Source organism: Dermacentor silvarum, chromosome 4 (assembly GCF_013339745.2).
Source record: "Dermacentor silvarum isolate Dsil-2018 chromosome 4, BIME_Dsil_1.4, whole genome shotgun sequence".
Taxonomy (NCBI): Eukaryota; Metazoa; Arthropoda; class Arachnida; order Ixodida; family Ixodidae; genus Dermacentor; species Dermacentor silvarum.
In genome coordinates, this window is record NC_051157.2 from 29,932,951 (window position 1) to 29,959,262 (window position 26,312).

At 48.4% G+C, this 26,312-nt stretch overlaps 2 protein-coding genes across 14 annotated transcripts in view; both read right to left on the bottom strand.

Moving 5' to 3' along the window:
• Positions 1 to 5,081, bottom strand: part of LOC119448061 (uncharacterized) — a 61,491-nt gene extending 56,410 nt beyond the window's left edge. For 4 of the 6 annotated variants that reach the window (XM_049665393.1, XM_049665395.1, XM_049665394.1 and 1 more), the window contains exon 1: positions 2,972 to 3,376. In XM_049665393.1, the coding sequence (XP_049521350.1) occupies positions 2,972 to 3,327 (356 nt within the window). In that variant the 5' untranslated portion in view covers positions 3,328 to 3,376. Of the gene's footprint in view, positions 1 to 2,971; positions 3,377 to 5,024 lie in introns of those variants that run through there. The other 2 variants (XR_007466348.1, XM_049665396.1) reach the window with 1 other exon arrangement.
• A 5,530-nt stretch (positions 5,082 to 10,611) lies between these two features.
• LOC119449696 (sodium-dependent dopamine transporter) overlaps positions 10,612 to 26,312 on the bottom strand; it is a 145,400-nt gene continuing 129,699 nt past the window's right edge. For all 8 annotated transcript variants that reach the window (XM_049665381.1, XM_049665385.1, XM_049665383.1 and 5 more), the window contains 7 exons: positions 24,291 to 24,538; positions 22,073 to 22,172; positions 21,415 to 21,515; positions 20,853 to 21,032; positions 15,287 to 15,526; positions 13,485 to 13,709; positions 10,612 to 12,304 (listed from right to left, as the gene is read on the bottom strand). In XM_049665381.1, the coding sequence (XP_049521338.1) occupies positions 12,071 to 12,304; positions 13,485 to 13,709; positions 15,287 to 15,526; positions 20,853 to 21,032; positions 21,415 to 21,515; positions 22,073 to 22,172; positions 24,291 to 24,538 (1,328 nt within the window). In that variant the 3' untranslated portion in view covers positions 10,612 to 12,070. The remainder of the gene's footprint in view (positions 12,305 to 13,484; positions 13,710 to 15,286; positions 15,527 to 20,852; positions 21,033 to 21,414; positions 21,516 to 22,072; positions 22,173 to 24,290; positions 24,539 to 26,312) is intronic.

Below are 26,312 nucleotides of genomic sequence, written 5' to 3' on the forward strand. Positions count from 1 at the left end.
ACACCTGGCGACCCACCACCCAGACAAACGGGTGGCACTGGGATGCCCCCCACGACCACTCCCCCAGCGAGGCCTGGCTCGCAGGGAGACCTCGCTCCTTCTCCGGCTCCGCATCGGCTGCAGCTGGACGGCAGCACGCAGCTACCGACTGGGACGAGCGACGTCCCCGGCCTGCAGCTCCTGCGGGGAGCCGGAGACGATCGAACATCTCCTGCTGGCCTGCCCGGCGTACCTCCAGCAGCGGGGCCCACTCCTGCAGGAGTTCCGCCGCCTGGGCCTCCCCTCTGGCAAGGAGGAAGATCTCCTCTTCCCCGGCCGACACCACCTTTCTGCACTTCGAGGCGTCGTGGAGTTCCTTGACTCGTCAGGGCTCTCCGCACGCCTCTAAGGACATTTCTACAAGCGGGAAGGCCTCACGGCCTCCCACCCCACCCCAGGCCTAACCGGCCTGGCACAACACCCCTGCAGACTCTGCAGCACACCAAGGCCTTCCATCTCGGCCTGATACGTGCCGCCTATGCCTGCCAGTTTTGCTTCGCCCAGCCATGGCGACTCCACTCTATCCCTTCTTTCGCTCCCACCTACCCCTCCCCGTTGGCGCTGAGCCGTGCTCCCTCAAGGGCTGCAGAAGATAGCGCCAACCTTTCCCTTTCCCTCAAGAACCACTTATCATCGCTCACCGGAAAAACGCACTCGCCGGAAACATGTCCCCGCTTGTTGCGGACGAGGGGGGTGTGCTAGATGTAAACGCTGTCGCATAGTAATACTGTAATACGCAAACGCAGCATGCTACTATCGCATTAGAGTAAACGCCACTACACAAGACAAAGCGCCCCCGCGCAGCAGTAACGACCCACATAGACGCCACAGCCACGCATTCGTAGACTGCAAGACATTTCTATACGAACAACCACCAAACACCAGAGGCTGACCTGGCAAAGATTTTTGTTCGTAATCGCGCTTTGCAATTAGCCGGCCGGCTTCGCACCTATGTATACTACATTTGTAGGATAGTCAAGGCACCACTATCCAGTTACTTAGTTGCACGTGTTCAGCGCCCTATACAATATGCAACCTCATGTTTGTCTGACATCTGCTTTTTCGATTAGATAATATAGCGCGAGAACATCTTTTGAGAACACGGTCACTTATATGGGTCTGTCAGGACGCACGAAACTTAGCAAAGACACCACCGTCAGGAAATGCTGCCAAGTCACTAGGAGTGGATCTTTGAGGGTCGCCGCTCGGACATCGCGTTTCGTACCTGGCTTTTGCCAAGATTGAAGAATCTGCTGCTCGTAGCACGCGTTCGGCTTCCAATAAGCATTTTGTTCCCTTTGGCCTCCTTTGTATCGCGTGAAAGAGGCATCGTTTCTAAAATTAATAATTTCTTCAATCAACCAATTCGTATTGATTTAGTGCTAGCCTTGAACTTGTACACTCAAGACGAGATAAACGTTCATGTGAATCCATTTCAACATGGTATTTTTAATAAGCCGCGTCTGCTTTGGAGGTGATCTGCATTTTCTAGAGCACAAGTGACTTGATCTTGGCAGTTGGTTGGTTCGTTGTTTACATGAAAACGTTTTCAGTGCAGTAGACGAGGACTGAGACACGGCAACCGGGTCATACATTTTTTCAATTTACGGTACCTTAATAAAAAGCTCGTTTGTAAGTACAGCGCCTATGTGTGTTTGTTCCTCCGTCTGTCCCCTTTTACAGCGCTGCAAGAGCTTATATATAAGTGCATTTTCTGCTCATAATCTCTTCTTCGTACTTTCCAGTAGAATGGTGAATAATATACAATATTTTTCATGGCACGAAAACAGACACCACGCATAGAACACGACACAAAATCGGCGCGTCGTGCGTATTGCTTTGTCCGTGTGATGTGTATTGTCGCGTTGTTAAAGAGAGTAGTATATACAGGCTCTTGAAATCCGAATCTCTGCTGGTATTTCCTTGGAAAAGATATGCGAGTCCAGTGTATAAAGTGAGAAAACTTTATACGGGCAAACAGCATACAGCAAAGTGCGATCGAAAATCTTTCTGGTGGCACTCAATCTAGGTCGACTCCGTTGGATCTAATCAGCTGTTACAGCACAGAAGGCTTCATCTCATCTACGGCAGGAAAAAACCCTCGCTTAGATCGACGGTAGCTTAACTACGTTAGCACTAAAGGCGTGATCTGGCAACCTGTGAGAGTGACATTTCTTCTCTTTTTCATTGCTCTCTTCTAAAATCACTCTCTATATAAGTGACGTAAGTCATCAGCCTCCCCATTGGCCAGGGCTTTCGTTACTTCACTGCTGCATCCCTGGGGGTGTAATACCGTGAGACGGGGCCCTTGAACTACGGCCATTTTGTCGGTATAACGGCAGAAGAAAAGTAAACAGACATGGGCGCTGGCGCTAAACATTACAAGAGTATATAATAAGTCACACGGACTTCTCCCAGCAGTAATTGCTATTCCCTAGTGAAGAACCTATAAGGAGAGTACGTCGTGGCGGTGGGAAATTTTGCAGGCTGAGTTACCTTATCCCTTGAGATCCGCGCTGCAGCCCATACATATACACACTACAGCCAACAATCAATGTTTTTTCACTAGTTCATTATACGTTCTTGATTGAGAGTTGAGCATATTCTATTGCAGTGTACGTTATCAAATTATCAGGGCCATGTAGCAGGGACGTTAAGACGAACGTATAAGAAACAGGTACCAGCGCTGCCTACTTGAATCATCAATCACAAACTTGTGCTTTACGGAGGGCGCTAGGTTAGGGGGCGTTTGCGGGCGGGATCCACACTCGGTACCAATGAAGCTGGTGTCCCGTGTGGGAACAATGAGAAGCAAGTTACGAGTAAGCGTAAAACTTCGCCTAAGACCAATAGCCGGCTTAAAATATCCCTATCAGTTAAGTATCGACAACGCCAGTGCTATATGTGGCTTCATACGTGTAGGAGCACTCACCAGTGCTGGCTGCTCTCCTGCATTGCCGAACTTCCCCGCCGTCGGTGGATCGAGAACGGGTGCCTGCCGAGCATCAGGAAGGTCACGGAAACGCCCGATCTGCCAAACACTGCCTGCGCCTGTGGTCCTGCGTCTTCGATGTCGGCTCGAGTCGCCCGTGGCACCGCGCTCCATGGAAGGCGACGACATTGCACCTCGACACCCAGGCCACGTCGCTTGCACGCGCTCGAACTCCGGGTGCGTCCTCGACCTGGCCGGGCCTCGTTGTGTGGCCGACGCCCGACGGTGATGCGGTCGCCGGCCGGTAAGACGGACATGGCCTTTGGTCTGCGGGACGCACGGACGCTGGAATTCATCTGGCAAACAACGAAGCGAAGCTCGTATCTTGAAACACCGACGCTTAGACAAAGCTCAAGGATAAGAATGATTCTATTAGTTCATTGTTTCTTGACTTATAACAACAGCAGAAAACACGCCAAATTGTTAACGGATTTGCTAAATAGGAATCTCACCGTCCACTCTTTCGAGTGCAAGTGTACGCCCAATTTCGACAGATGCCAGAATGTGCTTTTTTAAATATACAGAGGGCGAAACGCCCGGAAATATTTGAAACTTTTTCTTAAATTCTTACAGACACACAGCGATACGCGACTCACCACGCTATCACTATTACTGCATGAAAAAAAATATTGTTATCTATCACGATAACTTTGACACGTGTTCCCAATCCCCTTTCACCTTTTCTTGGCAAGAAACACTCGTATGGCTGATAGTCAATGCGATGTGTATAGCCTTACTACAGTCGTGCTGCATCTTTCTGGGGTTTTACTTGCGAAAACCAGTTCTGATTATAAGGCACGCCGTAGTGGAGTGCTCCGGATTAATTTTAACCACCTGGGGTTCTTTAACGTGGACTACAATGCAAGAACACCGGCGTTTTTGCATTTCGTCTCCATCAAAATGCGGCGGCCGCGGTCGGGATTCAATCCCGCGATCTCGTGCTCAACAGCGTAACGCCTTAGCTGACTGAGCCACCGCGGCTGGTTCTAGTTATTCGGGTTCGGCTTATCGAGGAACGCAAGTTTACTTCATCTAGTGACTGGTGACGTAAGGGCAAGTACAAACAAGTACAATAAGCGCAGATGCTAGCGCGTTTATAATCGGGATATTGTGTTGAACAGGAAACGCCACGCCGTGCTTGCTTTCGCTTCAGGGATGCAAACCGCCGCGTTATATTGTCACGTAGTGACAATATAACGCAATATATAATTGTTATCGTTATAGTGTCACGTAGTGACAATATAACGCGGCGGCTAAGGTGGTGAGCTCACGGTTGCGGGACAGCGACGCATTCCCATGGGGGCTATATACCAAAGCACTAATGTGCTTACAATATTGTGCCCGTCAATGTTTCCCGCGTGGCTATATTGACCACGTTCAGTCTTCCACGGCGCCGTGTCTCGTCTGGTTTTACTTGAGGTGTGCCGAGGGTGCGCGTTTATTTGTGATAGTTGTGATGTTAAACATCCTCATTAATTTCAGCGTTGCCGTCAAGAGAAGGTACCACTAGCCTGCAAGAATGGTTTTAATTGGTCACCTACAAAGAACCTCAAGTATTTCTGTGTTTAAGCACGCAGCATGCAAATGAGGTAGCACATTCAGCACTTGAATGTATGGCTTCAGCAATGCACCCAACTCGAGGCTTCTACAGCTCAATCAATTCAATAAACTCGGTAGACCAAAAACATTTGTGGGCTGTTCAAGCGATATGTTATCGAATTAATTTAACCTGTATCCTCACGACTCCGAACACTTAGGGCACCTGTGCCTGCTAGGCCTACGCCGTGCAGAAATGGGACTAGAGTCTGAACACGAAGTCTAGTTCTCCTTTATATAGAATGAAAACTATACATCCGATACACCTGTCGATTCCTTACAGAACGGCTTCCTTACGAGCGTTCTCACAAATTCCTCCCTTCGCTGCTACGCGATTCAGCCGGAAAACCAATCGACGGGGCGACCTCGAACAGGAGACTTGAAAATGGCGTCTTACCATGGTGGCGTCCAGCGTTCTTCTCGCCGGCCTGGAACGAACAGAGGTGTTGTCTTGTCTTGTCTTGTCTTCTTGTTAGAGGTCGCGGTGCGCGAGGAACGCGACGTGCTTGCAATTTCTTCTTCAGCGGGCCGTAAATCTCGCGCAGTAGAGCGCGTTTCAACAAAAACATTTACCGATATAGTACACTTAAATGCGTCTTAAAGGTGTATTAAATCAAGAAATAAGAATGCAAGAATCATTCTTTGCTGTACTTGAGGTGGACATTTCTCCCCACCCTTGAGAGCGTGATCGCGGCTGAGTATAGGCATGTGCGATTCTATACATGCTCTCAACATGATTTCAAAATCGAATCAGAGCATCGTTATCAAAACTGTTTTAGCTGCAGTAAAACAATTACGCTCGCATTAGCAGCAAGAAAACAAAAGTGAGAGAAGGAGGCACTGTTCTTTTTCTCCCTGAACCTGAGGCCCACACTTGTAAAATTAAACCTCTTGTACTCTTAAACAGAGAAGATGTACGCGTATGTTTTGGATACCCGTGATTCATTGCCAACAATGTTTTGTATCAGGAAGCTCCTACACCAACACTAACCCGCAGATTCCACATCCTTATCGTTCATAAATTGTTGATGATTTACGATTTGTTTCTTTTATTTCCTTCTTTTCTTGTTCTCTTCATGTCTCTTTTCCTTCCGTTTCTTTTTTTTTCTTTTTTTTTGCAGGCACAATTACATTATGTAATTATCATTGAACCATCGGCGTTTTTTTTTATTTGTCGTGGTTGCCTCTGCATAGCCTTCCAGTTGTGTTTATGCAAGCACAGTTACAACTATCAAAGGTGTGCATAAGTCAAGTTCGCCCTTAGAATGATGAGACGGCAAATGTAGGGATCTTCTTTTCACGCCCATGTTCTAAGCAGAATAATTAGAAATTGCATTAACCTTACAAAAATGTCGCAGTTTCATCCCGAAAGGCGAAGCCTCAATTGCGATAGCAAATTAGTAGAGAGCTATACGGAGTAAGTAAGGATAGTAGTTTTATCAGCTGTATAAGCTTGCACATGCAGTAGCACCAGCAACGCGCGGAACTGTTGTCGACGCCGTCGGCGTTTTGCCCGCGTTCGCACCGAACGCGCGCGGCGTTGGTGACTGTTGCCGGTGCCTCTGGGGGCGGTTCGGAGGTTTTCGACGAGATCAGAATGGGACACTCGTCGAGCCGCGTTGGTAATCTTACCCACCTTCTCGCCTCGCAACGCATTTTATATAAATACGCATTTGGTGCCGCAGCTAAACGTCACCTCCCCTCCCTCCCTCCCGTCCCCCCACGGCCTTTCGTCCGATGGAAGAAGCCGCGTTTGCTCTCTATATATGGTGATTCTAAAGGAGGAAAGAGACACTTACAGGGAGCACGGCGCAGAACGCGCGTTTGCTCGCCGACGTGCGCTCGCTCCCCGTGAAAGCGCGCGTCCCTCGCGCCTTTTCACTCGCATATACAGCGTCCGGGGCGCGGCGACGATTTTATCGCCATTGACGTCATACGGAACCTCACGCCGACGGCGACGGCGACGACGACGCCGACGGCAGAAATCCGCTTTGGAGTGTCCATGGGCCGTATTCTGAAACGTTCGCCTAGGCGAAATTTCTTTTTTCGCTTTCAGGCGTGCGCCGATTGGCTGTTTTAGCAAAATTGGATGAGCTGATTGGGTGGTTGAGCCCGACGTCACTCAATTTTGCTCAACCAGCCAATCAGCGCGCACGCTGATTTCGCCTAGGCGAACGTTTCAGAATACGGCCCCATATCATTGCTATCGTAATAAAAATGTCCCCTTTTTTATTGCGATAGCAATTATATGGACACTCCGAAGCGGATTTCTGCCGTCCGCGTCGTCGTCGCCGTGAGGTTCCGTATGACGTCAACGGCGATAAAATCGTCACCGCGCCCCGGACGCTGTATGTGCGAGTGAAAAGGCGCGAGGGCCGCGCGCTTTCACGGGGAGCGAGCGCACGTCGGCGAGCAAACGCACGTTCTGCGCCGTGCTCCCTGAAGGGCTGAAGAACTAAGCGTCTCTTTCCTCTTTTAAAATCACCATATATAGAGAGCAAACGCGGCTTCTTGCATCGGGCGAAAGGCCGTGGGGGGACGGGAGGGAGGGGAGGCGACGTTTAGCTGCGGCACCAAATGCGTATTTATATAAAATACGTTGCGAGGCGAGAAGGTGGGTAAGCTTTCCAACGCTGCTCGACGAGCGTCCCATTCTGATCTCGCTGAGCCGTGCTCCCTCAAGGGCTGCGAAGACAGGCGCGACAACCTTTGCCTGCTTTGCAAGCCTCTAGAAGCTCTCTACTTATCTTCGCCTTTCGGGTGATCGACTTTTTTTTATTGCGATAGCAATTATATGGACACTCAAAAGCAGATTTCTGCCGTCGGCGTCGCCGTCGCCGTCGCCGTCGCCGTGAGGTTCCGTATGACGTCATTTGGAGAAGAAATTGTCGCCGCGCGCCGAACGCTGTATGTGCGAGTGAAAGGGCGCGAGGGGCGCGTCTTTCACGGGGAGTGAACGCACGGCGGAGAACAAACGCGCGTTCCGCGCCGTGCTCGCTTAAGGGCTGCAGAAGTAGGCGTCTCTTTTCTCCTTTACAATCACCATATATGTAGAGCAAACGCACCTTCTTCCGACGCGCGAGAAGCCGTGGGGGAGGGGGAGGGAAGGGAGGCGACGTTTAGCTGCGGCACCAAGTGCCTATTTATATCACAGGCTCCGGCAACAGTCACCAACGCCGCACGCATTTTGAGCGAACGCGGGCAAAACGCCGATGGCGTCGACAACAGTTCTGCGTGTTGCCGATGCTGCTGCATGTCCAAGTTTATACAGCTGATAAAGCTAATATCATTACTCCGTATAGCTCTCTACAAGTTTGCTATCGCAATTGATGCTTCGCCTTTCAGGTGAAACTGCGACCACTTTTTTTATTCAGCGGCCGTGCATGAATAGACTCGATGACCGCAGACAACCACTGTCAAAATGGGGGCGTGGGGAAGCGCGGCCGCCGCAGCCAGCGAAGGTTCGTGCGGTCTGTCGCTTCAACGGAAACTGAGCGGCGTACGCACAGCGCATACAAAGGTCGGAGGCGTGTGGAGATCGCTTTCAAGATACGGTGCGCGCGACAACACCGACAACCGGCACAGGCGGTAGGTACAAGAACGCCTTTGTTGGCAGAGTAGAAGCCGACCCCCCCCCCCCCTCTCACTCCCGTACTATGGACGCAAAGGAGGGAGGGGAGCAGCACCAGCAACGCGCAGAACTGTTGTCGACAGCGGCGGCGTCTTGCCCGCGTTCGCAACGAACGCGCGCGGCGTTGGTGACGTGTTATGAAGAACGTGCCAACCTTTGCCGTACGCTCTACGGCGGTGTTCCGTAGTGACCATAAGACCATGGTCCCTGTGGTCACTAAAAAAACGCATCGCAGTTTCACCTGAAAGGCGAAGCATCAATTGCGATAGCAAATTTGAAGAGAGCTATACGGAGTAATGATAGCAGCTTTATCAGCTGTATAAACTTGGACATGCAGCAGCACCGGCAACACGCAGAACTGTTGACGCCGTCGGCGTTTTGCCCGCGTTCGCTCAAAATGCGTGCGGCGTTGGTGACTGTTGCCGGAGCCTCTGATATAAATAGGCACTTGGAGCCGCAGCTAAACGTCGCCTCCCTTCCCTCCCCCTACTCCCCTCCCCCACGGCCTTTCGCGCGTCGGAAGAAGGCACATTTGCTCTACATATATGGTGATTGTAGAGGAGGAAAGAGACGCCTACTTCTGCAGCCCTTAAGGGAGCACAGCGCAGATCGCGCGTTTGTTCTCCGCCGAGCGTTCACTCCCCGTGAAAGCGCGCGTCCCTCGCGCCCTTTCACTCGCACATACAGCGTTCGGCGCGCGGCGACGATTTCATCTCCATTGACGTCATACGGAACCTCACGGCGACGGCGACGGCGACGGACGACGGCCGACGGCAGAAATCTGCTTTTGAGTGTCTGTATAATTGATATCGCAATAATAAATGAAAGCCACCGGATCATAGATATTTATCATTCTTTAATAGTACAAATAACCAATTACACCATCACATCTTAATAGTCATAATTGGAAATACACAATTCCCACCATGTACAGCTTCTCTGGTCTTCCATTTCCACCCCAGTGGAAAGGCTGACAGTTTTTACAGCGAAAGCTGTATATGGCTAGGCGAAACGAAAAACCGTTCATCCCATGTTTCGCCGTCAGTTACGTCATTCTCTACGTCGCACCCCAGCGCGCGCGCCATTGGCAGCGCCGTCAGTGACGTCGTTCTCTGCGTCGTATCTGCTCTGCCCGCAACGCCGGCTCCTCGGCTCGCCGTTATCGCATGTGTTCGATATATCGAGTTAGCTCGGCGTCGTGGTTAGCAGCATCCGCCCGCCATTGGCGCTTGCGTTCCACTTCGCGATTTCAACGTGGACGTTTCGTCGCAACCGAAGCTAAAGTGTCGCTCAAGAAACTCCCGCCGAAAGCGGGCGTTGGCCCTGCGAACGCGTTCTCGCCATCAGGGCCAGCCAGAGCCTCAGGTCTGGGTGGCCCTGATACGACGAGCAAGAGCGGTGGAGGCAGCCATTGGGGCCCTGGACTACGGGCCCCAACCACATTCATCCTTTCACGTTATAATAAAGTTTATTTCTTCTTCGCCATTGCCACGTTGACGCTGCTCTGCCCGCAACGCCGCCTCCTCGGCTCGCCGTTGTCGCATGCGTTCGATATACTGTTTTAGCTCGGCGTCGTGGTTAGCAGCATCCGGCCGCCATTGGCGCTTGCGTTCCACTAGAAACACAAACATTTAACCAATAATTTAGAAACGCTTCAATACAGCGTCGGGATTAACCCACTGCTAAACACCGGGGCCGCACGTTTCAGCTTCGCTGGTTAACCATCTGTACGGAGTGCTTGGGCGGTGTTTTTTTTTTTTTTTTTTTTTTTGGGGGGGGGGGGGGGGGGGGGTTTCTCTATCAACATATTCTCTAACCACTGTGACGAGCATGCTTCGCTTTGTGCCGTTTTCACGGCGCCCAGAAACACATCATGTGGTATTTATGCTACACTGCACAATGATGGATGAAAATAGGGGCTTCATTAGAATTGCACCAGTGATCCATTAGACAGTATGGTGCATTACCATCAAAGCTACGCGCTTAGAGTTGTCTTTTCTTGCTTACAGAGCTGGCCCTCACACCATCCTTCTATTCACCGCGTCGTGCTATAGCATCGGTATACACCAAGTTACGGTCAGAGCAGCGAATTTTGACACAGAGCTTCAGAACATCGCCTTCACTCTGAACGTAAAAGGATGATAAGCAGTGGTACTTCTCTTGTTGGCGACTGCGTTACAACAATGTCTAAAAGTTGGAACGCGGACTTTAGAGACATTAATTATATTGGAGTGCTCGACGGTTGTGGTACCCCTTCACTTACCTTTAAAGGAAATCACGGTTGGATAACGCAAGTAATCACTAGGATACTTCCGTCTCCTTTCCCATCACGCTTTCAAGGAACATTCTCGGGTGAAAGAAAAACTTGTACTTCAGTTTTTATTTCTGCTTTTCAACAGACATTCGTACAGAAAGACTTCTCAGCAGGCTCAATCACTTCGGAGTAGTTCCTCTTTGACTCTTTCCAGGACGAGGACTTTGCCTGCTTGGCAAATACGTAGACCACGTGTCATCGCGCGCTTAGAAATGTGTTCGCTTTACACAAGATATACTGCAGTCAGTGAACGATAGATGCAATGATGAAAGAAAAACAAAACAGTGAAGCTGGCAAAAGTGCCCTTTAGGCGAGAATAAATATACAGCATACATGACAAATGCACAGACGATCCGCATGCTGCTGAAATTCTAACAGACACGACAGTCATTCGAATGGAGTGAGTACAAACAAGTATGACGTTTGGAACAAACAAACAAAAAACGATAACGGCATTCAGAAACAAACAATACACGTTGATAATATCCTCAAATGTCTAAAAAAACGTAGAAAACAACATTACATATTCACAATCGCTGGTGCGTTCACCTGTATGCCTACAAAGGCCGGCCCGCAGACCCATTAAGGCACCATAAGATGGCCGTTTCCAAACATGTACCGCGATATGTCGTGAAACAAGCCGACAGTAAACTGCCATTAGCTTGTTTTGGTGGTGCAATATTTCTGCACTGTCAGACTTCATAAAGTGCTTAGCAATTACTTTCCTTGGTCCACGCGTTCTTAACACATTACCGGGTTACTCATAAACGTAAAATGCGCGTACTCAGTAACCTGGCGCCGCATAGCTGATCGAGTTCTTTCAGTGGTACATTCAGTTGCACATGGCGTAATCATTCCAGCCCGGTGTGCACTGTAGTAGCAAAACACTCATTTTCCAAAATTTGCGCTGCCCCTTGCCATCGTAGCATTTTAGAACTGCGGACGGGGGGGTGGGGGTAAAAACAACACCGACGAATAATCTGCCCGACCGCGAAGGTCCTTTCGTCCCGTCTAGTTCCATCCGCCAACTAGCGCGTCTTGAAAAGCGACGCGTTGGATAGCAGTTAACTGACGATACGGCACCAGGTAAAGGTACAATGAACAGCAGAACGTTTCAGTACAGCAAGATGACCAGTCCACTACCTCGGGGCACTGCCCTGAGAAGCCATCGCGCGCAGGCGACCATATAGGTTTACCAACAACGCATGCTCAAAACTGGCACCTAGGCCGAACGAACAACTGCATAACCTGGTGTATTGCTTCAAGGTACAACGTTCTGATTGCAAGATGCGAACAAAACCTTACCCGCACGCAGTACTGCATATGGCACAATTCCGACGCGTTTACACAAGTTCGGCACTGGGTGTGAGCCCGAGCTGGTGAGTCCGATTCCGACGTGGCGCAGAGGTCGTCGTTGAAACTAGGGGCGTACATGGCTCTGCCTGACGTTGCACCAAAATCGTCGCAAGTCCACAAGCGGGATTAAGCTCGTCAGGTGTCAGACATGCGACGTCTTGACAGACTCGGAGTCGCTTCGCTCGCTCGTCCTGAGCACGCCAAGCGAAGAGCGGCGCTTGCAGCGAGCACGAGCTCCTCCGCCCACGCTCACGTTTTCCGAGCTGGCCTCGCCTTCCTCGGGACTCTCGGAGCACTTGGAAAGCGATGACGGAGAAAGCACGATTCGGTCGTCGCTCGCTTCACTCGTCGTGAATACCAGACTCACGCGACGGACCTGAAAAGGCGGGAAAAGTGGCGGTTATAACGTCACCGGCTCAGAGGTGGCGAGGGAGATCAGACAGAAGGATGTTCCGTCCGTTCAGGGGAAGTTTCCCCATGCACATTTGACATTTCATTAGTAGGAGGCCAGGAGGATGGTGGTAAACAATGTGTATTTTGCATTTCCAGTGCTTTAAAGAAATGCGATGAATTGAGAGAAGAAGAAAGGCTGCAGAACAGGCAGGTTTCCCGGAGACGATTTTTGCACTGGCTAAAAGCGGTTGCAAAGTTATCGCTCAGCAGCAACTACCTGTTCTTTCGTCTTTCTTTTCTCTCAAATTTTCCTACTTATTTAAAGCGCTGGAAATGCATGAAATGCAAATTTGTAGAGCGCACGTCAATGGATTGTGCAAAAAGAAAACACGAAAAAACGACAAAAAAGTGCGTGTGTCTGTGTGTGCGTGGGGGGAGGGAAAGGAATGGTGGCAGAACATGGGATCATCCGGAAAATTGGAGAGATTTCCCAACCTTCGTGAACCCACCTCGACTTTAAGCCCTATAATCAGTTTTGAACCATGCAAATTCGAAATACTAAACGGATGAGTTGGAAACCGCTCGCGGCGAACATGGCCGCACAGACGAAGGAGAATGAAGGATCAACGGGACAGGCGGAGCTCTATGTACGCATAGTACATGTGTTTTCGCGTGCCAGCATAGCAACAACCAGAATCTCGCGATTCTCATGTATGCTCTCATATCTGTCTATATGCAAGGATTAGCCGAGGGGTCTCACATCACTAAAGCGGCACATTGACAACGTTGCACCAACGCCGACGACTCGGACCATACAGAGCCGCTTGTAAATAAAGTTCGTGTCTCTCCTTGGCTCTCTAAGTTCGTACCATCGATCTGTTGACTAGCTTCAACGACGACACGCACAAGAAACTCTAATGCGTCCAGAAAACAAAGCCCCCAAGTTCGCGGATGGCACATTTGTTAATGTCCCGACATCGCCACGGTACCAGGTATAAGTTGCGCTGCACGCTCATTAAAACAACGTCAAATGTCTAATAATCAAGACGCTCGCGTTAGTGGGTGACCGTGCGCGCCAGCCACTCGCTCACACCTCGCTGCCATTCTCTCGTACAGATTCCTCAATAACCAGATTAACGAAAACGACAGATATATTCACTCACGCGGGGGTCATCCCTCTTGGGGGCGTCCGATTGGTCTGAACTCAAGCTTTCGGATAGCTCGTGCGTCGATGAGCTGGAGGGAGACTGGGGGATCTGTTCCATGGAGCCGAGATGCAGTTTCTTGCGCATCTGTGACATCTGCGGCGTGTAGAAAAAGATCTCGTCGCACCGCGGCGGCGGCATCAGCCGGGTCACGTTGCTGTCCGTCAAGCTGTACGACTGGTCCTGGACAGATAGAGACGACAATGCACACTTGACTTGAGCCCTGGCTGTTCTCACCATCGCCTTCTTGCAACACGGCGCTCAAGCAAGACAGAAGTTCGCAGCAAGTTACTTGAACTAATTGCAAACTGCAGCCTTTAAGACATAATGAAGCTGCATTACTTAATAAATACAAAACCCTAGTACATTTCAACAGGAAAAAGTTACGTGACCGCTTTTTGAAGATATAATTTCCATCATATTTTATGATGTTTGAATCAATGAATTGAAGTGATCAACAGTGGTCGAACGAGGGACGTCTCTAGCTTCAGATCCATGCCTTATTTCACAACTTCTCATATTGCGCGGGGGAGCTCACGGGACAGCGGGTGGCGTTTTTACGAAGGATTACTGAAATTTCAGGGCAAAGTGTTTTGCCCCTTAGAATACCTTACGTCACCATCCCACAAGACTTATCCTTGTTGTATACTGACGAACAAGAGATATGCGCCGTGGCGGATCAGTGGCTATGGCTTTGTGCCGCTGCAGAGTACGAATTCGAGCGTTCGATCCCCAGTTACGGCAGCCGCATTTTGACGCCCGGGGTCTAATGTAGAAACAATCACGCGTTGAAATTTAGGTGCACAGTAAAGAACTCCAGGTGGTCAAAATTAATCCGAAGCTTTCCGCTACGGCGTCTCTCACAGTCCCTGCATTAGACATTGGGACGTTGGAGAGCTCGCTCGTTAAAGCCCCGTCGGAAGTTCAGGTTGTAAATTACAGAAGTTGACAAGTGCCATTCAGGAAGCGTTCTACACATGTGACTTTTAGAAAGCTTCCACTGTGCCATTCCTCCGGTGAAAACGCCTTTCTTTTTTTTTTTTGTAGCACCACTTGTCTTTAGGTTTTTGCTCGCGACTGGGAATATTAGACATGCGAAAGCGCGCTGCGGACAGGACACAAGCGGCATGCACTGTGTGTCCGAAAACTGACTGTGCAGCGAAAATGGAGGTCTCAAAATTTAAAGTTTTACTTACGGCAGTGTAGTGCTCACTACAGAAGATAACCGCCGGCTTGAAAGCACGTCTACACACGACGCTGCATATTTTTAAACACTCGGTGGACGGTTGCCGGAGTTATCTGTGCAATGTGCTGGGTAATGACTGTCTGTAGCTCCTGCCTTGTGTGATAATTGTTCTCATACACCCAGTGCACGCCACATACGTTATCAGACGAACTCTCGCGCTATCATATCGCACGTGAAACTGCGATGTCGTTCACGATTATCATCAAATTTTGTTTGTCTGCTCACTGCACAGTTACTATTAGAACACCCAGTACAAGTGCAACAAACGTGGTGATCACTTTCCTTACATAGATTCTGTAACCGGTAGCGTGCGTTGTACGTGTTGATATTTCCATTATTTTCATTAATAAAACTTCATTTCCCCCATGAAAGGTGATAAATTTGCCATGCTGTTTAGCTTGAAAGCCTTGGCATGCAGCTGGCTCGTGTTGAAGGAGGCAGCTTCTTCGTATATAGATAGACACACCTTTCCTCACTGACATACAGAGAAGGAAATAACGAAATGTGCGCTTACGACGTCCGGAAATGAGAAGACCAGCTTGTTGGGGTGTGTGGCTCCTTTCACCTTGGGGCTCTTCTCTGGGCAGACGACGAAGCCGTACGGAATGTACAGCTGCCCTTGCTGGTTGGCCTCTTTCTTGCGGATGACGAGGATGCGCGGGGCCGCCGCGGCTTCCTTGCCAGCCTTGGCGTTCTTGTCGGCCTTCATCACCTTGGTACACAGGGGCACGGGCTTCACCAGGCGCTTGAACTCCTGCGAACGCGACCCTTTTCAATGTATTTATGTAATCTTGTTATATTGTTGTACTTCCTCCCCCATCACTCAATGTTCCGATTGGAATCTGTAGTGTATTTATCAATAAATAAATGTATTGATAAACGCGTCAGCGCTTAGGAGAAAGCTTTCGCGGTTATTCTTCTCACGCAAGTATACCGGGCACTCCTCACTCCAAACTATAAATATATATATTTTTAAATTGCCTGTGGAAAATAGTTCAATTCTAACTCCTAGAACTGGTTTACTCGAAGAGGCGGACGTTACTTGCTGTAAAAAAATTTGAATGCATATTCAACTAATTATCAAAACGTCACTAATTAAACTCCTAACCTTACAGTCCATATCGCAATCATACGAGTTGTATCTGGTGATTTCGCAAAGCGTATCCATTTTGTAACTGATTTATGGGATGACAGTCGTTTCCAGATATCCATTAGCAAAGGATTTTTTATTTATTTTTAGCCTTTGAATTATGTTTGCCCTTCAGTGTACAAGACGGCGTTTTGTTTAAAAAGTAAGTGGACCAACAGTGCATTTTTTCCGGCAGTTAGACGGCGCACTTCTCGAAAAAGTTGTCATCCTCAAAATACGTTCCAAGTGGATATGCCTTGCAAAAAACGCACCGGCTGCAAGTTGCAATATGTGCTGTAGAGTAGTCCGTGAAAACTTAGCGAAGTTTCCTTATTTAGCCGGTTGTACATTTAAAATTCTCGCGCAAGTCATGTACGTCTCTTCGAGCAATACAGTTCAAAGGTTAGAATCATGCCATCTATCACGGGTAAAGTTTTAAAAATTGTGTCTAATATATAAAATAAACACGCTACAATAGCACAGGGGCCTGGACTAGTTAGCACATGCTTAATATAGGTGCAATTGCGCGAAATAAACGTCAAGAAGGGGACACATACGGTGGCGTAAGTTATATTTGTCTTTGTATCCTTGCCTTTCATTCCAGTGCAATACTCCAGGACAAGAACATCGATCACAATACTGCAAGCAGCTAATGTAGGAAGTGGAACAATTTGCCGTGGTAATTTAGAAACTACAGGAAACAATTTACTCACTTTACCTACAGTGAAATTTTAATTTATTAGTCTTCCTTAATCCTTTTGAGTGATTTCTTTGGAAATACTTTTGTATCCACTGTTCCTGAGTATTGAAAGGGCTGTGAACTTGGCAAATTGTCCAGGAAGCCTTTTTTTCTTTCTTTCTTGCTTTCTTTTTTTAAATACAAATGATGATAATCATTTGTATGTAAATGATAATCAAAATTATGATAATCATTTGTATGTAAAATTGTATGTGCTATGAGAAAATTAACGGTAGTCTCAAACGACCGTACTATATCCGGTCCTGCACTTTTATCATTACATTTCTGTATGACTTCTGTATAACATTCAGTGTATTGACTTTTCACCGTGATTTTTTGATCATTACATTTATGTACCACGCCTTCACGGGCCGTGAAGGGCCTGCAGTATATTCAAATAAAAAAAATCAGCGTGGATGTATTTCTGTATAGATGGCAAATAAAGATTGATTTGACTAAGGTTTGCCGAAGTGTTCACTATTGTTCACACTCGCCCTCATGGATTCCCCCACTCACTAAGTAAGATGCTTAACTACTATTAGAATCAATGAATTGTGTCGTTTGAGGCGTCAAAAACCACTATTTATCATGAGGCACGCCGTAGTGGGGAACTCCGGATTAATTTTGACCACAAGGGATCTTTAACGTGCTCCAGTGCACGGGACATGGGCGTTTTTGCATTTCGCCCCCACTGAAATGCGGCCGCCACGGCCGGGATTCGATGCCGCGACCTCGTGCTTAGCAGCGCAACACCATAGCCGCTAAGCCACCTCGGCGGGTTAATTACTATTTCCATGCAAAAGCCTTTGCAATCAATTCATAAAACCTCATGGCCAGAGGAGAATCAGCGGCTACGGCAGTTACGAGCTATCAAGCCAATTCAAGTGCCCCCTTTCTTATTTCAGTGCGGGCCACAGAGACTGCGGTGACGGCGAGAACGTAAGAGTGCTTATAAGTGTAGACCGCTATAATGTAAGTTGCCGGAGTCATGAATATCTGCACTATAAGCGGTACCGCACTATGAGCAAAAAAAAAAAAAACGATTTTCAAGCCCTACACGTATGCAAAACATGTAGACCAAGCAGCCGCGCGTATCCGAGAATCGAAGCATGCTACTGGGGCTTTGCATCCGTTTAAATTTACGAACGTTGAAAGGTGAATGTCCAAGCTACCCACGATCTTCGCATGAAGCAGACAAAGTAATAATTAAAAATACGTCTCAGTTTCGCCCGAAAGGCGAAGCATCAATTGCGATAGCAAATTAGTAGAGAGCTATAAGCAGTAGGGATAGTTGTTTTATCGGCTGCATAAACTTGACACACTCGCTTACTAACTGAATTACCAAGCGTGGCGTCAACGCGCACAAGCAAACACGAAGAGACTCATGACCGCAGACAACCACTGTCAAAACACCGGCGTGGGGAAACGCGGCCGCCGCAGCAAGCGAAGGCTCGTGCGGTCTATCGCTTCAACGGAAACTGAGCGGCGTAAGCACAGCGCATACAAAGGACAGAGCCGTGTGGAGATCGCTTTCAAGATACGGTGCGCGCGACAACACCGACAGCCGGCACAGGCGCGAGCACATTTGTTGGCAGAGTAGTAGCCGCCCCCTCCCTCCCTCCCTCCCTCCCTCCCTTTCTCCCGTGCTGCCTTCCCGCTTTGCTCCTGTCGCGTGGGAGATTGCGTCGCCAGTTCCCCTTGCGCCCGGTTGCAAGATACGCATTTGGTGACGCAGCACAACATCGCCCCCATCGCTCCCTCCTATACCCCCACGGCCTTTCGGGCGATAGAAGTCGCGTTAGCTCTCCGCTGTGCGCTCGCTCTCCGTGAGGGCGCGCGTCCCCCGCGCGCTTTCACTCGCACATAACGGCCTGAGGCTACGATTTTATCGATCTTGGACTCATGCTGCACGTCTCATGCTCCTCCTCCCCATCGCCCTCGTTGATCTCCTCTCCCATCGGTGGGCGCACCCCGTTGAGAAGTGTGCTCGCTACCGCCCTTGTCGGCGAGATTTTCCTGCGGAAGCCGCATTATAACCGGTATTTCGTCTCACGCGGCTGCACTGTAAGCGGTATGCGTATACATGGAGTGCTATAGGAAAATTAACGGGAGTCTGAAAAGACCGTACTATATCCGGTCCTGCACTATAAGCGGTTACGTTATAAGTGGTCTGTACTGCAGCGTAGACATTGCTATATTGTTTTATTTTTTAAAGAGAAGATTGCCAAAAGAAGGAAACAGTAGACCTTTGCATGATTCTATGCTTAAAATTGATTTAAATAGTCTTTCCTAGTGAGTGAACCTGAGAGCGCCGTGATCACTGCCTTTAGTTCACGTGGGCTTTGCTTTTTCTGTCATTGCCGCTTAAAGTCGTGGTTAAAATCACATTTGACCCACAAATTTTGTCACTGGCTTTTGCATTGCGCGAGAAATGCTTCTTTCTTTTCATTAGCCAGACAATATCAATGAACGTTACCAGGAACGCAAAGAGCTCGATGCCCGTCTGAAAGCAAAGCCTAGGCTGAGTGTGGTGTGCAGGTTATCAAACATTAACCTAAATTTACAATTAACATTTTTCCTGCTAAGAACCGTCAACCATATCAAAAACAACCGTATCTCCATGCTCTGAGTATTTTTAAAGCGAATAGCTTTCTCTGGTTCTCTCGCCCGTTTTTGTGGTCGGTGGTTAGTGGTTAATGCTGGTTGGACTTGCGCCGCCGATAAAAAGGTTCCGACGCAAAAAGCGCGAGTACTCGCGAAACAATGTTGCGGGACGCCAACAGTAAATGTATCATATTAACAAGCCTTCAACGCGAATGTGGTTATCGCAAACGTATGAGTTACCCGCCATGGTGGCGTAGTGGCTATATTATTGCACTACTAAATCCGAGGACACGGTATTGAATCCCGGCTGCGTCCGGCGCATTTCGATGGGGGTGAAATGCAAGAACGCCCGTGTACCGTGCATTGGGTGCACGTTAAAAAAAACCCAGGTGGTCAAAATTAATCCTTAGTCCCTCACTACAGCGTGCCTCATAATCATATCGTGGTTCTGGCACGGTTGTTTGTTTCTGGCAAGAAAAACAAACAACGTATGAGTTCTAGTTATAGTACTAGCATCAGTTAAAAATATTTCGCTGAATTTTAATAAACGTCCGGAGCTGTTGCGGAGATTGTGAAAATAGTCAATGAGTGACAATGCAAAGGTAGAACTCGGCTTCATTGAAGAGATCCCTTCGTAATGTGGAATTTACGAACGCATATGTCTTCCTTATTGGAATGACCAACAGCCCCCACGTGCGACATGTGCAGCAGCGATGAGACGCTCGCACAGATTATCTGTGTCTGCCCGCGCTATAGTGCCGAGAGACAAGTGACGTGCAGAGTGCTGGACCAATTGGACAATCGTCTACTATCAGAACTAAAAGCTTTAGGTCAGTGCTCCCGATGAGCATCCGCGCTGAAGGCCTTACTCGCGTTACTAAAGTTCCTGCGGTTATACGGGCCTTCACGATAGACTTTAAGAACGCCGCCCCCTACCGCTCTATAGCGTACGCCGTTTGTTTGTGCTCGTCTCTCTTTCTCCCCCTTGCACTCTCTTTCTCATTTTGCCTCCCTACTCCTTCCCCACGTGCAGGGTAGCCAGCCGGAAATACCTCTGGTTAACCTCCCTGCCTTTCTATGCATCCATTCTCTCTCTCTCTCTTTCATAACATCCTCTGATCAGTTAAGTGTAACATAGTTGCGCGTGTAAGTGATTAGTCCGGGCCTGCCTGCACGCAGTGTCGCGCCTTGGGGCGTTTAAATATTTAGATGCTGTGGTATCTCCACCTGTGGCCTGCAGGACAGGGCTCCGGCACCGCTATATATACAGGTGTACTGGTGAACGGCTGTGTTATACATACGGAATTACTCAATGAAACAACAAACGCTACCTAAATATCCTAGCTGCAAGAACTGTACGCTTTCAAGCACAGTATTATTAAAGCGAATAGCTTTCCAGAAGCATTCGGCCAGAGTCCTTCAATAAGGACTCTGTTTACATTGACAATAATCGCCGATGGTTTCTGTACATTCTTTTTCTCAATTTAACGGCCACCAGTGCCATTCTTTTATGAATCCAAATGACATTTAGGCTTTGGTCGTAAAGCACGGCACGGGTTACAAACGAAAAAGTGATGGCGTCATCAGAAGACCTCTTCCGTCACTTACGTCCCATCGATTCCCGTCCGTGTAGCAGCCTGTGTAGACGATCTTGTAAATGACATATCCTGGAATGTGGCAGATAACTATAGCGAATAGGGTCCATCCAAGTATAGGTCCCCAGAATGAGTTCTTGAAGAGCCCGGAGGAGATGTCAGGGCTTCCAAATATGGTGAACACCAATGTGACCTACAGGCAAGGGCATGAAAAAGGAAAATAAGCACTTGAGAGAGGCTTGATGTGTACTACTTATACTCTACGAAGTCAATGAACTCAAATCGATGCACGATTCTACAGTCTATTCGGTGACAACCTAGAATTTCAATAAAAATTCTGGGCCCCAAACCATACTTCTCGTTCAATGCGCTTGCAATGCAAAGAGCCCTAAGGAAACATATCGATCAACTGGTTCTGACTGCCACGGTTTCTTCCCTTTCACATCTAACTGTATGCAGAAACGCAAAAACTAAGATAGTTAGCAGTAAGTACTGTGCTACTATGTATGAGCATGACCTCGTACATATCAAAGCACCACTCAGCGAACGCCAGATTATGTACGAAATTCACTCACCAGAATCACACCAGGAGTGACAAATGACCAGATCACCATCCATCCTCTCCCAAGTGTTTGCTGAAGGATTGTGTCAACGTCTTCAGCAAACTGCTTGAACCCTGATACAGAAAGAAAGACAATACGAGGAAATTTACCGACAAGGAATAAGCAGATAATAGAAGATTATAAAAATTGAGGGTTTTCACTCGCGGAAGCAATAAATTTATAAATTATTGATGGGTTGCTATTAAGAAAATTAACCAGGTCATGTAGAATACCTGGGGACGATGCATATAAACAGGATAAAATTAGGCAGCAGAAAGGCTGCGCTGTCTCATGTAATCCTTTTTTTTTTTTTTTTTTGAACTGCTCTCAAGTATTTTCGTAGATCCGTACCAGCAAGCTTAGTTTTAAACCCTTCTGCAATATATACACATCTTTCGCAGCTTTTTGAAAGTAATCGTCTGTGCTCCGGATATAATAGGCTAGCTCTTGCCCTTTCAACTTTTCTTTTATTGTATAGTGATAATTACGGATTACAGTAAGCGCAAACGCTTCTCTTTACTGAAGATGTCGCGTGGAGGCACTAGACAGCACAAGGAGCTACGTCGTGTCGGCATGAACAAATATTACGCCCGGTATGTCCGACAACAGCAGAAAAAAAAAGTATGTTTACCGTATATCCAAGTTATGACGACGCATTCAAGGAATCCCAGCAGAAACGCTGTCCAAGAGAAGACATAAGCGTCCATCACGGCCAAGATGTGAATTCCAGCCTGCATAAAAGCGGAGGAAAAGAAAACGAAGTATATTATTGGCCATGGAATTTAACTTCTAAATTCGGTATGGTGTTTATTCCATAGCCGAATCTACAAATTGTACTGTACTGTACAAGTTGGAACAAAATGTGTAACTAGCTCGTTCATTTTAGCCATGTTAACAACGCGACATATTCTGCAGTTGGAATCTTAACTCTTAAGAACAAAAAACACAAAGAAGGCCGACTTAAATGGTTTTGGTAAGAACCTATTTGCAGCAATGCTTTTACATGCGCTGACTTAAAATTCAGTCAGAGAAATAACTGTCGCCGTTTCGCCCGAAAGGCGAAGCATCAATTGCGATAGCAAATTAGTAGAGAGCTATTCGGAGTAGGGATAGTAGTTTTATCGGCTACATAAACTTGGGCACACTCACTTACTTACTGAAATAACAAGCGTGGTGTCAGCGCGCACAAGCAAACAAGAATAGATCACACTCGATGACCGCAGACAACCACTGTCAAAACGCTGGCAGCAAGTGCAGCCGCTGCAGCGAGCGAAGGTTCGTGCGGTCTATCGCTTCAACGGAAACTGAACGGCCGAATGCACAGCGCGTACAAAGGTCAGAGCCGTGTGGAGATCGCTTGCAAGATACGGTGCGCGCGACCACACCGGCAGCACGTACCGGCGCAAACATATAATAAAGAACCAAGCGCAAAGCACAAAGTACAGGAACGCATTTGCTGGCAGAGTAGAAGCCGCCCGCCCTCCCCTCCCTCCCTCCCTCCCTCCCGCGCTGCCTTCCCGCTTTGCTCCTGTCGCGTGGGAGATTGCGTCGCCAGTTCTCCTTGCGCCCGGTTGCAAGATACGCATTTGGTGCCGCAGCAAAGCGTCGCCCCCCCTCCCTCCCTCCCTCTTATACCACCACGGCGTTTCGCGCCACGGAAGTCACGTTTGCTTTCCGCCGTGCGTTCGCTCTCCGTGATAGCGCGTGTCCCGCGCGCGCTTTCACTCGCACATACGGCGCGCGGCGACGATTTTATTGCCCTTGGATTTTATACGGAACCTCACGGCGACGGCAGAAATCTGCTTGAAGTGTCCATATAATTGCTATCGCAATAAAGGCATAAATCATAAACATAAGCATGATGCGTCAATCAAAGAGCAATTTAGAATTTTGTTCGCGTAGGGACGTTACACTCTCAAACGTTCATCTTCCACGCCCAAGTCCGGAGTCTCCTGACATTCGGCTTCTCGGCGCGACGACTATGTTCAATTTTGTGCGTCCTACCATACACAAGGTAGGCGGACTGCTCTGCTCTTACCTTTCTTTAACTTTTTGGCCACAAAAACAGACAGCTGGTTTTCAGATACATTAATGCAGTTCCTGCGCGTACAAAGCTGCACGCTTTTCTTTTCTTTTAATTTTTTTTCTGATTACGCCCCATTGCAATTCCTTCGAATAAAAAAAAGTTAGCTGCTGTTCAGATGTTCCAGTTACTAGCTTAGTTTATTTTTTGGTCTGCTCTATTTTGTACAATGATCACACAAATTACCCTTGCGCAGGAGCATGTCCGATACAGCGCTCTATCACGTAAACCTAACAGTTCAGCCAGAGCTGTAGGGCGTCGGTCGCGGACGTGAATCAGGAATGGGAATAGGTTGCACCTCCGGAGAAACAAGGGAAGCTGTCCAGTCGTTTGCCGCTGCTCCCTCCGTGATCGTTCCATTGACATACTCGAGTACCTGACTAAGGGTATAGATTCTACGCCTTGTCTAGTGCAGGAGAGCCACCTAAAGTGCTGTCTATCTTCTCTCCCGTATTTTCTCCCCCCCCCCCCCCTCCTCAAGTGTATGGCAGCCATCTGCAAAGTCTAGTTGCCCTCCGTGCCTCTCCTTCTTTTCTCCCTCTCTATCTTTCCACTGAGGCGCTTTTCAGCATGCGAGGATCAATGACGAACAGTCGGTGACACAAACAGTCGGTTATCTTTCTCGGTTGACCGGTGTCACCCTTAGTTCGCGCTGCATTGGACTGAATTGTTGCGATCAGGCATAATTGCCACGAGCTGACATCAAACTATACGTCAGGCCGCCAACGCAAGTGATACGCAAGGCGCACACAGAATGTATACTCACGGGCGTAGTGAAGACGACACCCGCGGCGAACAGCACACCGCACACGCCGAGCACGAATAGGCAGTAGCGCTTGCGTATCTGCGCGCTGGAGAACTTGTCGAGTAGGCAGGTGAGCAGCGCGAGCATCATCTGCTCCATGCGGCCCAGGCAGAGCAGGGCCAGCAGGGCGAAGAACAGGATCGAGCACACCACCGAGCCCGGAAGGCTGGCCAGTGCCGCGGGGATCACCGCAAACAGGGTGCCGAATCCTGCGCATGATCCACAACAGCGTTGGTTTTGGAAGCTCGCTCCATTCGCATTACTGGTAGGGGTACGATAGGGTTATGGTAGAGGTATGCGAATACTAGAAACCTTCGAATAATGAATCGAATAATGCCCTATTTGAATCGGTCTTCAAATCAAACAAATTTGTAAATATGAATATTTTTCGAGTGTTTTTCGAATATCTCAAACCGCTGACTGTGCGCAATCAAGCATAAAATTGGAGGAATCTGCAAAAAAATTTCATCACTGCGACATAAAACAAGAGAAATTACATGTAGTCGAGCACACTATATCGCCCATGGGTGCAGACATCTCCTGCTGTACCACTGTTATTCGTACTCACAAAAAGAGTATGCGAGTAAACTGCCTATTTGCTGCTGTTGCTTCATTTGTACTTTTAATAAACTGCGATTCGTAACGATATGACAGAAACTTGTTAATGTTGTGAATATAGTAGGATGTGAAGGTCGCTTTATATTAACAGTGAAAATGGCTGTTCATTATTTATTTTATTGCGATAGCAATTATATGGACACTCCAAGCGGATTTCTGCCGTCGGCGTCGGCGACGTCATCGCCATCACCGTCGCTGTGAGGTTCCGTGTGAAGTTCAAACGGCGATGAAATCGTCGCCGCGCGCCGTATGCTGTATGTGCAAGTGAAGGCGCGCGAGGGACGCGCGCTTTCACGGGGAGCAAACGCACGGCGGAAAGCAAACGCGCGTTCTCCTCTGTGCTTCCTGAAGGGCTGCAGAATTAGGCGTCTCTTTCCTCCTTTACAATCACCGTATATATAGAGCAAACGCGATTTCTTCCGTCACGCGAAAGACCGTGGGGGGACAGGAGGGAGGGAGGGAGGGAGGGGGGGAGGGAGGGGAGGCGACGTTTAGCTGCGGCACCAAATGCGTATTTATATAAAAATGTCGCAGTTTCACCCGAAATGCCGCCCCCAGACGCACCGGAAACAGTCCCCAACGCCGCGCACGCTCAGTGCGAACGCGGGCAAAACGCCGACGGCGTCGACAACAGTTCTGCGCGTTGCTGGTGCTGCTGCATGTCCAAGTTTATACAGCTGCTAAAACTACTATCCTTACTCCGTATATTGCTGGTGCTGCTGCATGTCCAAGTTTATACAGCTGCTAAAACTACTATCCTTACTCCGTATAGCTCTGTACTTATTTGCTATCGCAAATGATGCTTCGCCTTTCGGGTGAAACTGCGACAATCTTTTTTTATTTATTTACAGATACTGCAGGCCCTTTTCGGGCCCATTATTGCAATAGTATTCAATATTCAATTCGATTCACTTCTGGCAGTATTGAATTCGTACTTGATTCTGTCTCAAAACGAACTATTGGCACACCCCTAGTTACCGGAAAAGGTTTGTATCTTTCCAATAGTTAGTTCGGAGCCAGCGTATAGGTACCATTTCTCTTGCATCTTGTATTTCTTTGTAATCTGCCTCTGGGCTACTTGTGGTGGTTATGGCATTCCGTTGCTGAGTACGTATTCGCAGATGCACCAACTTGCCGTGGTGGCCACACTGCGATCGCTGTGGATTTCAATATCGCCGCTTTCACTGCGCTCCGACCGTGATTTTTTATGCATAGCAAAGAACTCCAAGTGGCCGAAATTAATACCGAGGATCCCATTATGGCGTCCGTTTTATCCTGATTGTAGTTTTCGTGCGTAAAACCCCACAAAATTTTCATTTTCTTTTCGTTTCCATCACTACTGCTATTTCATCGTGACAGTTCAGC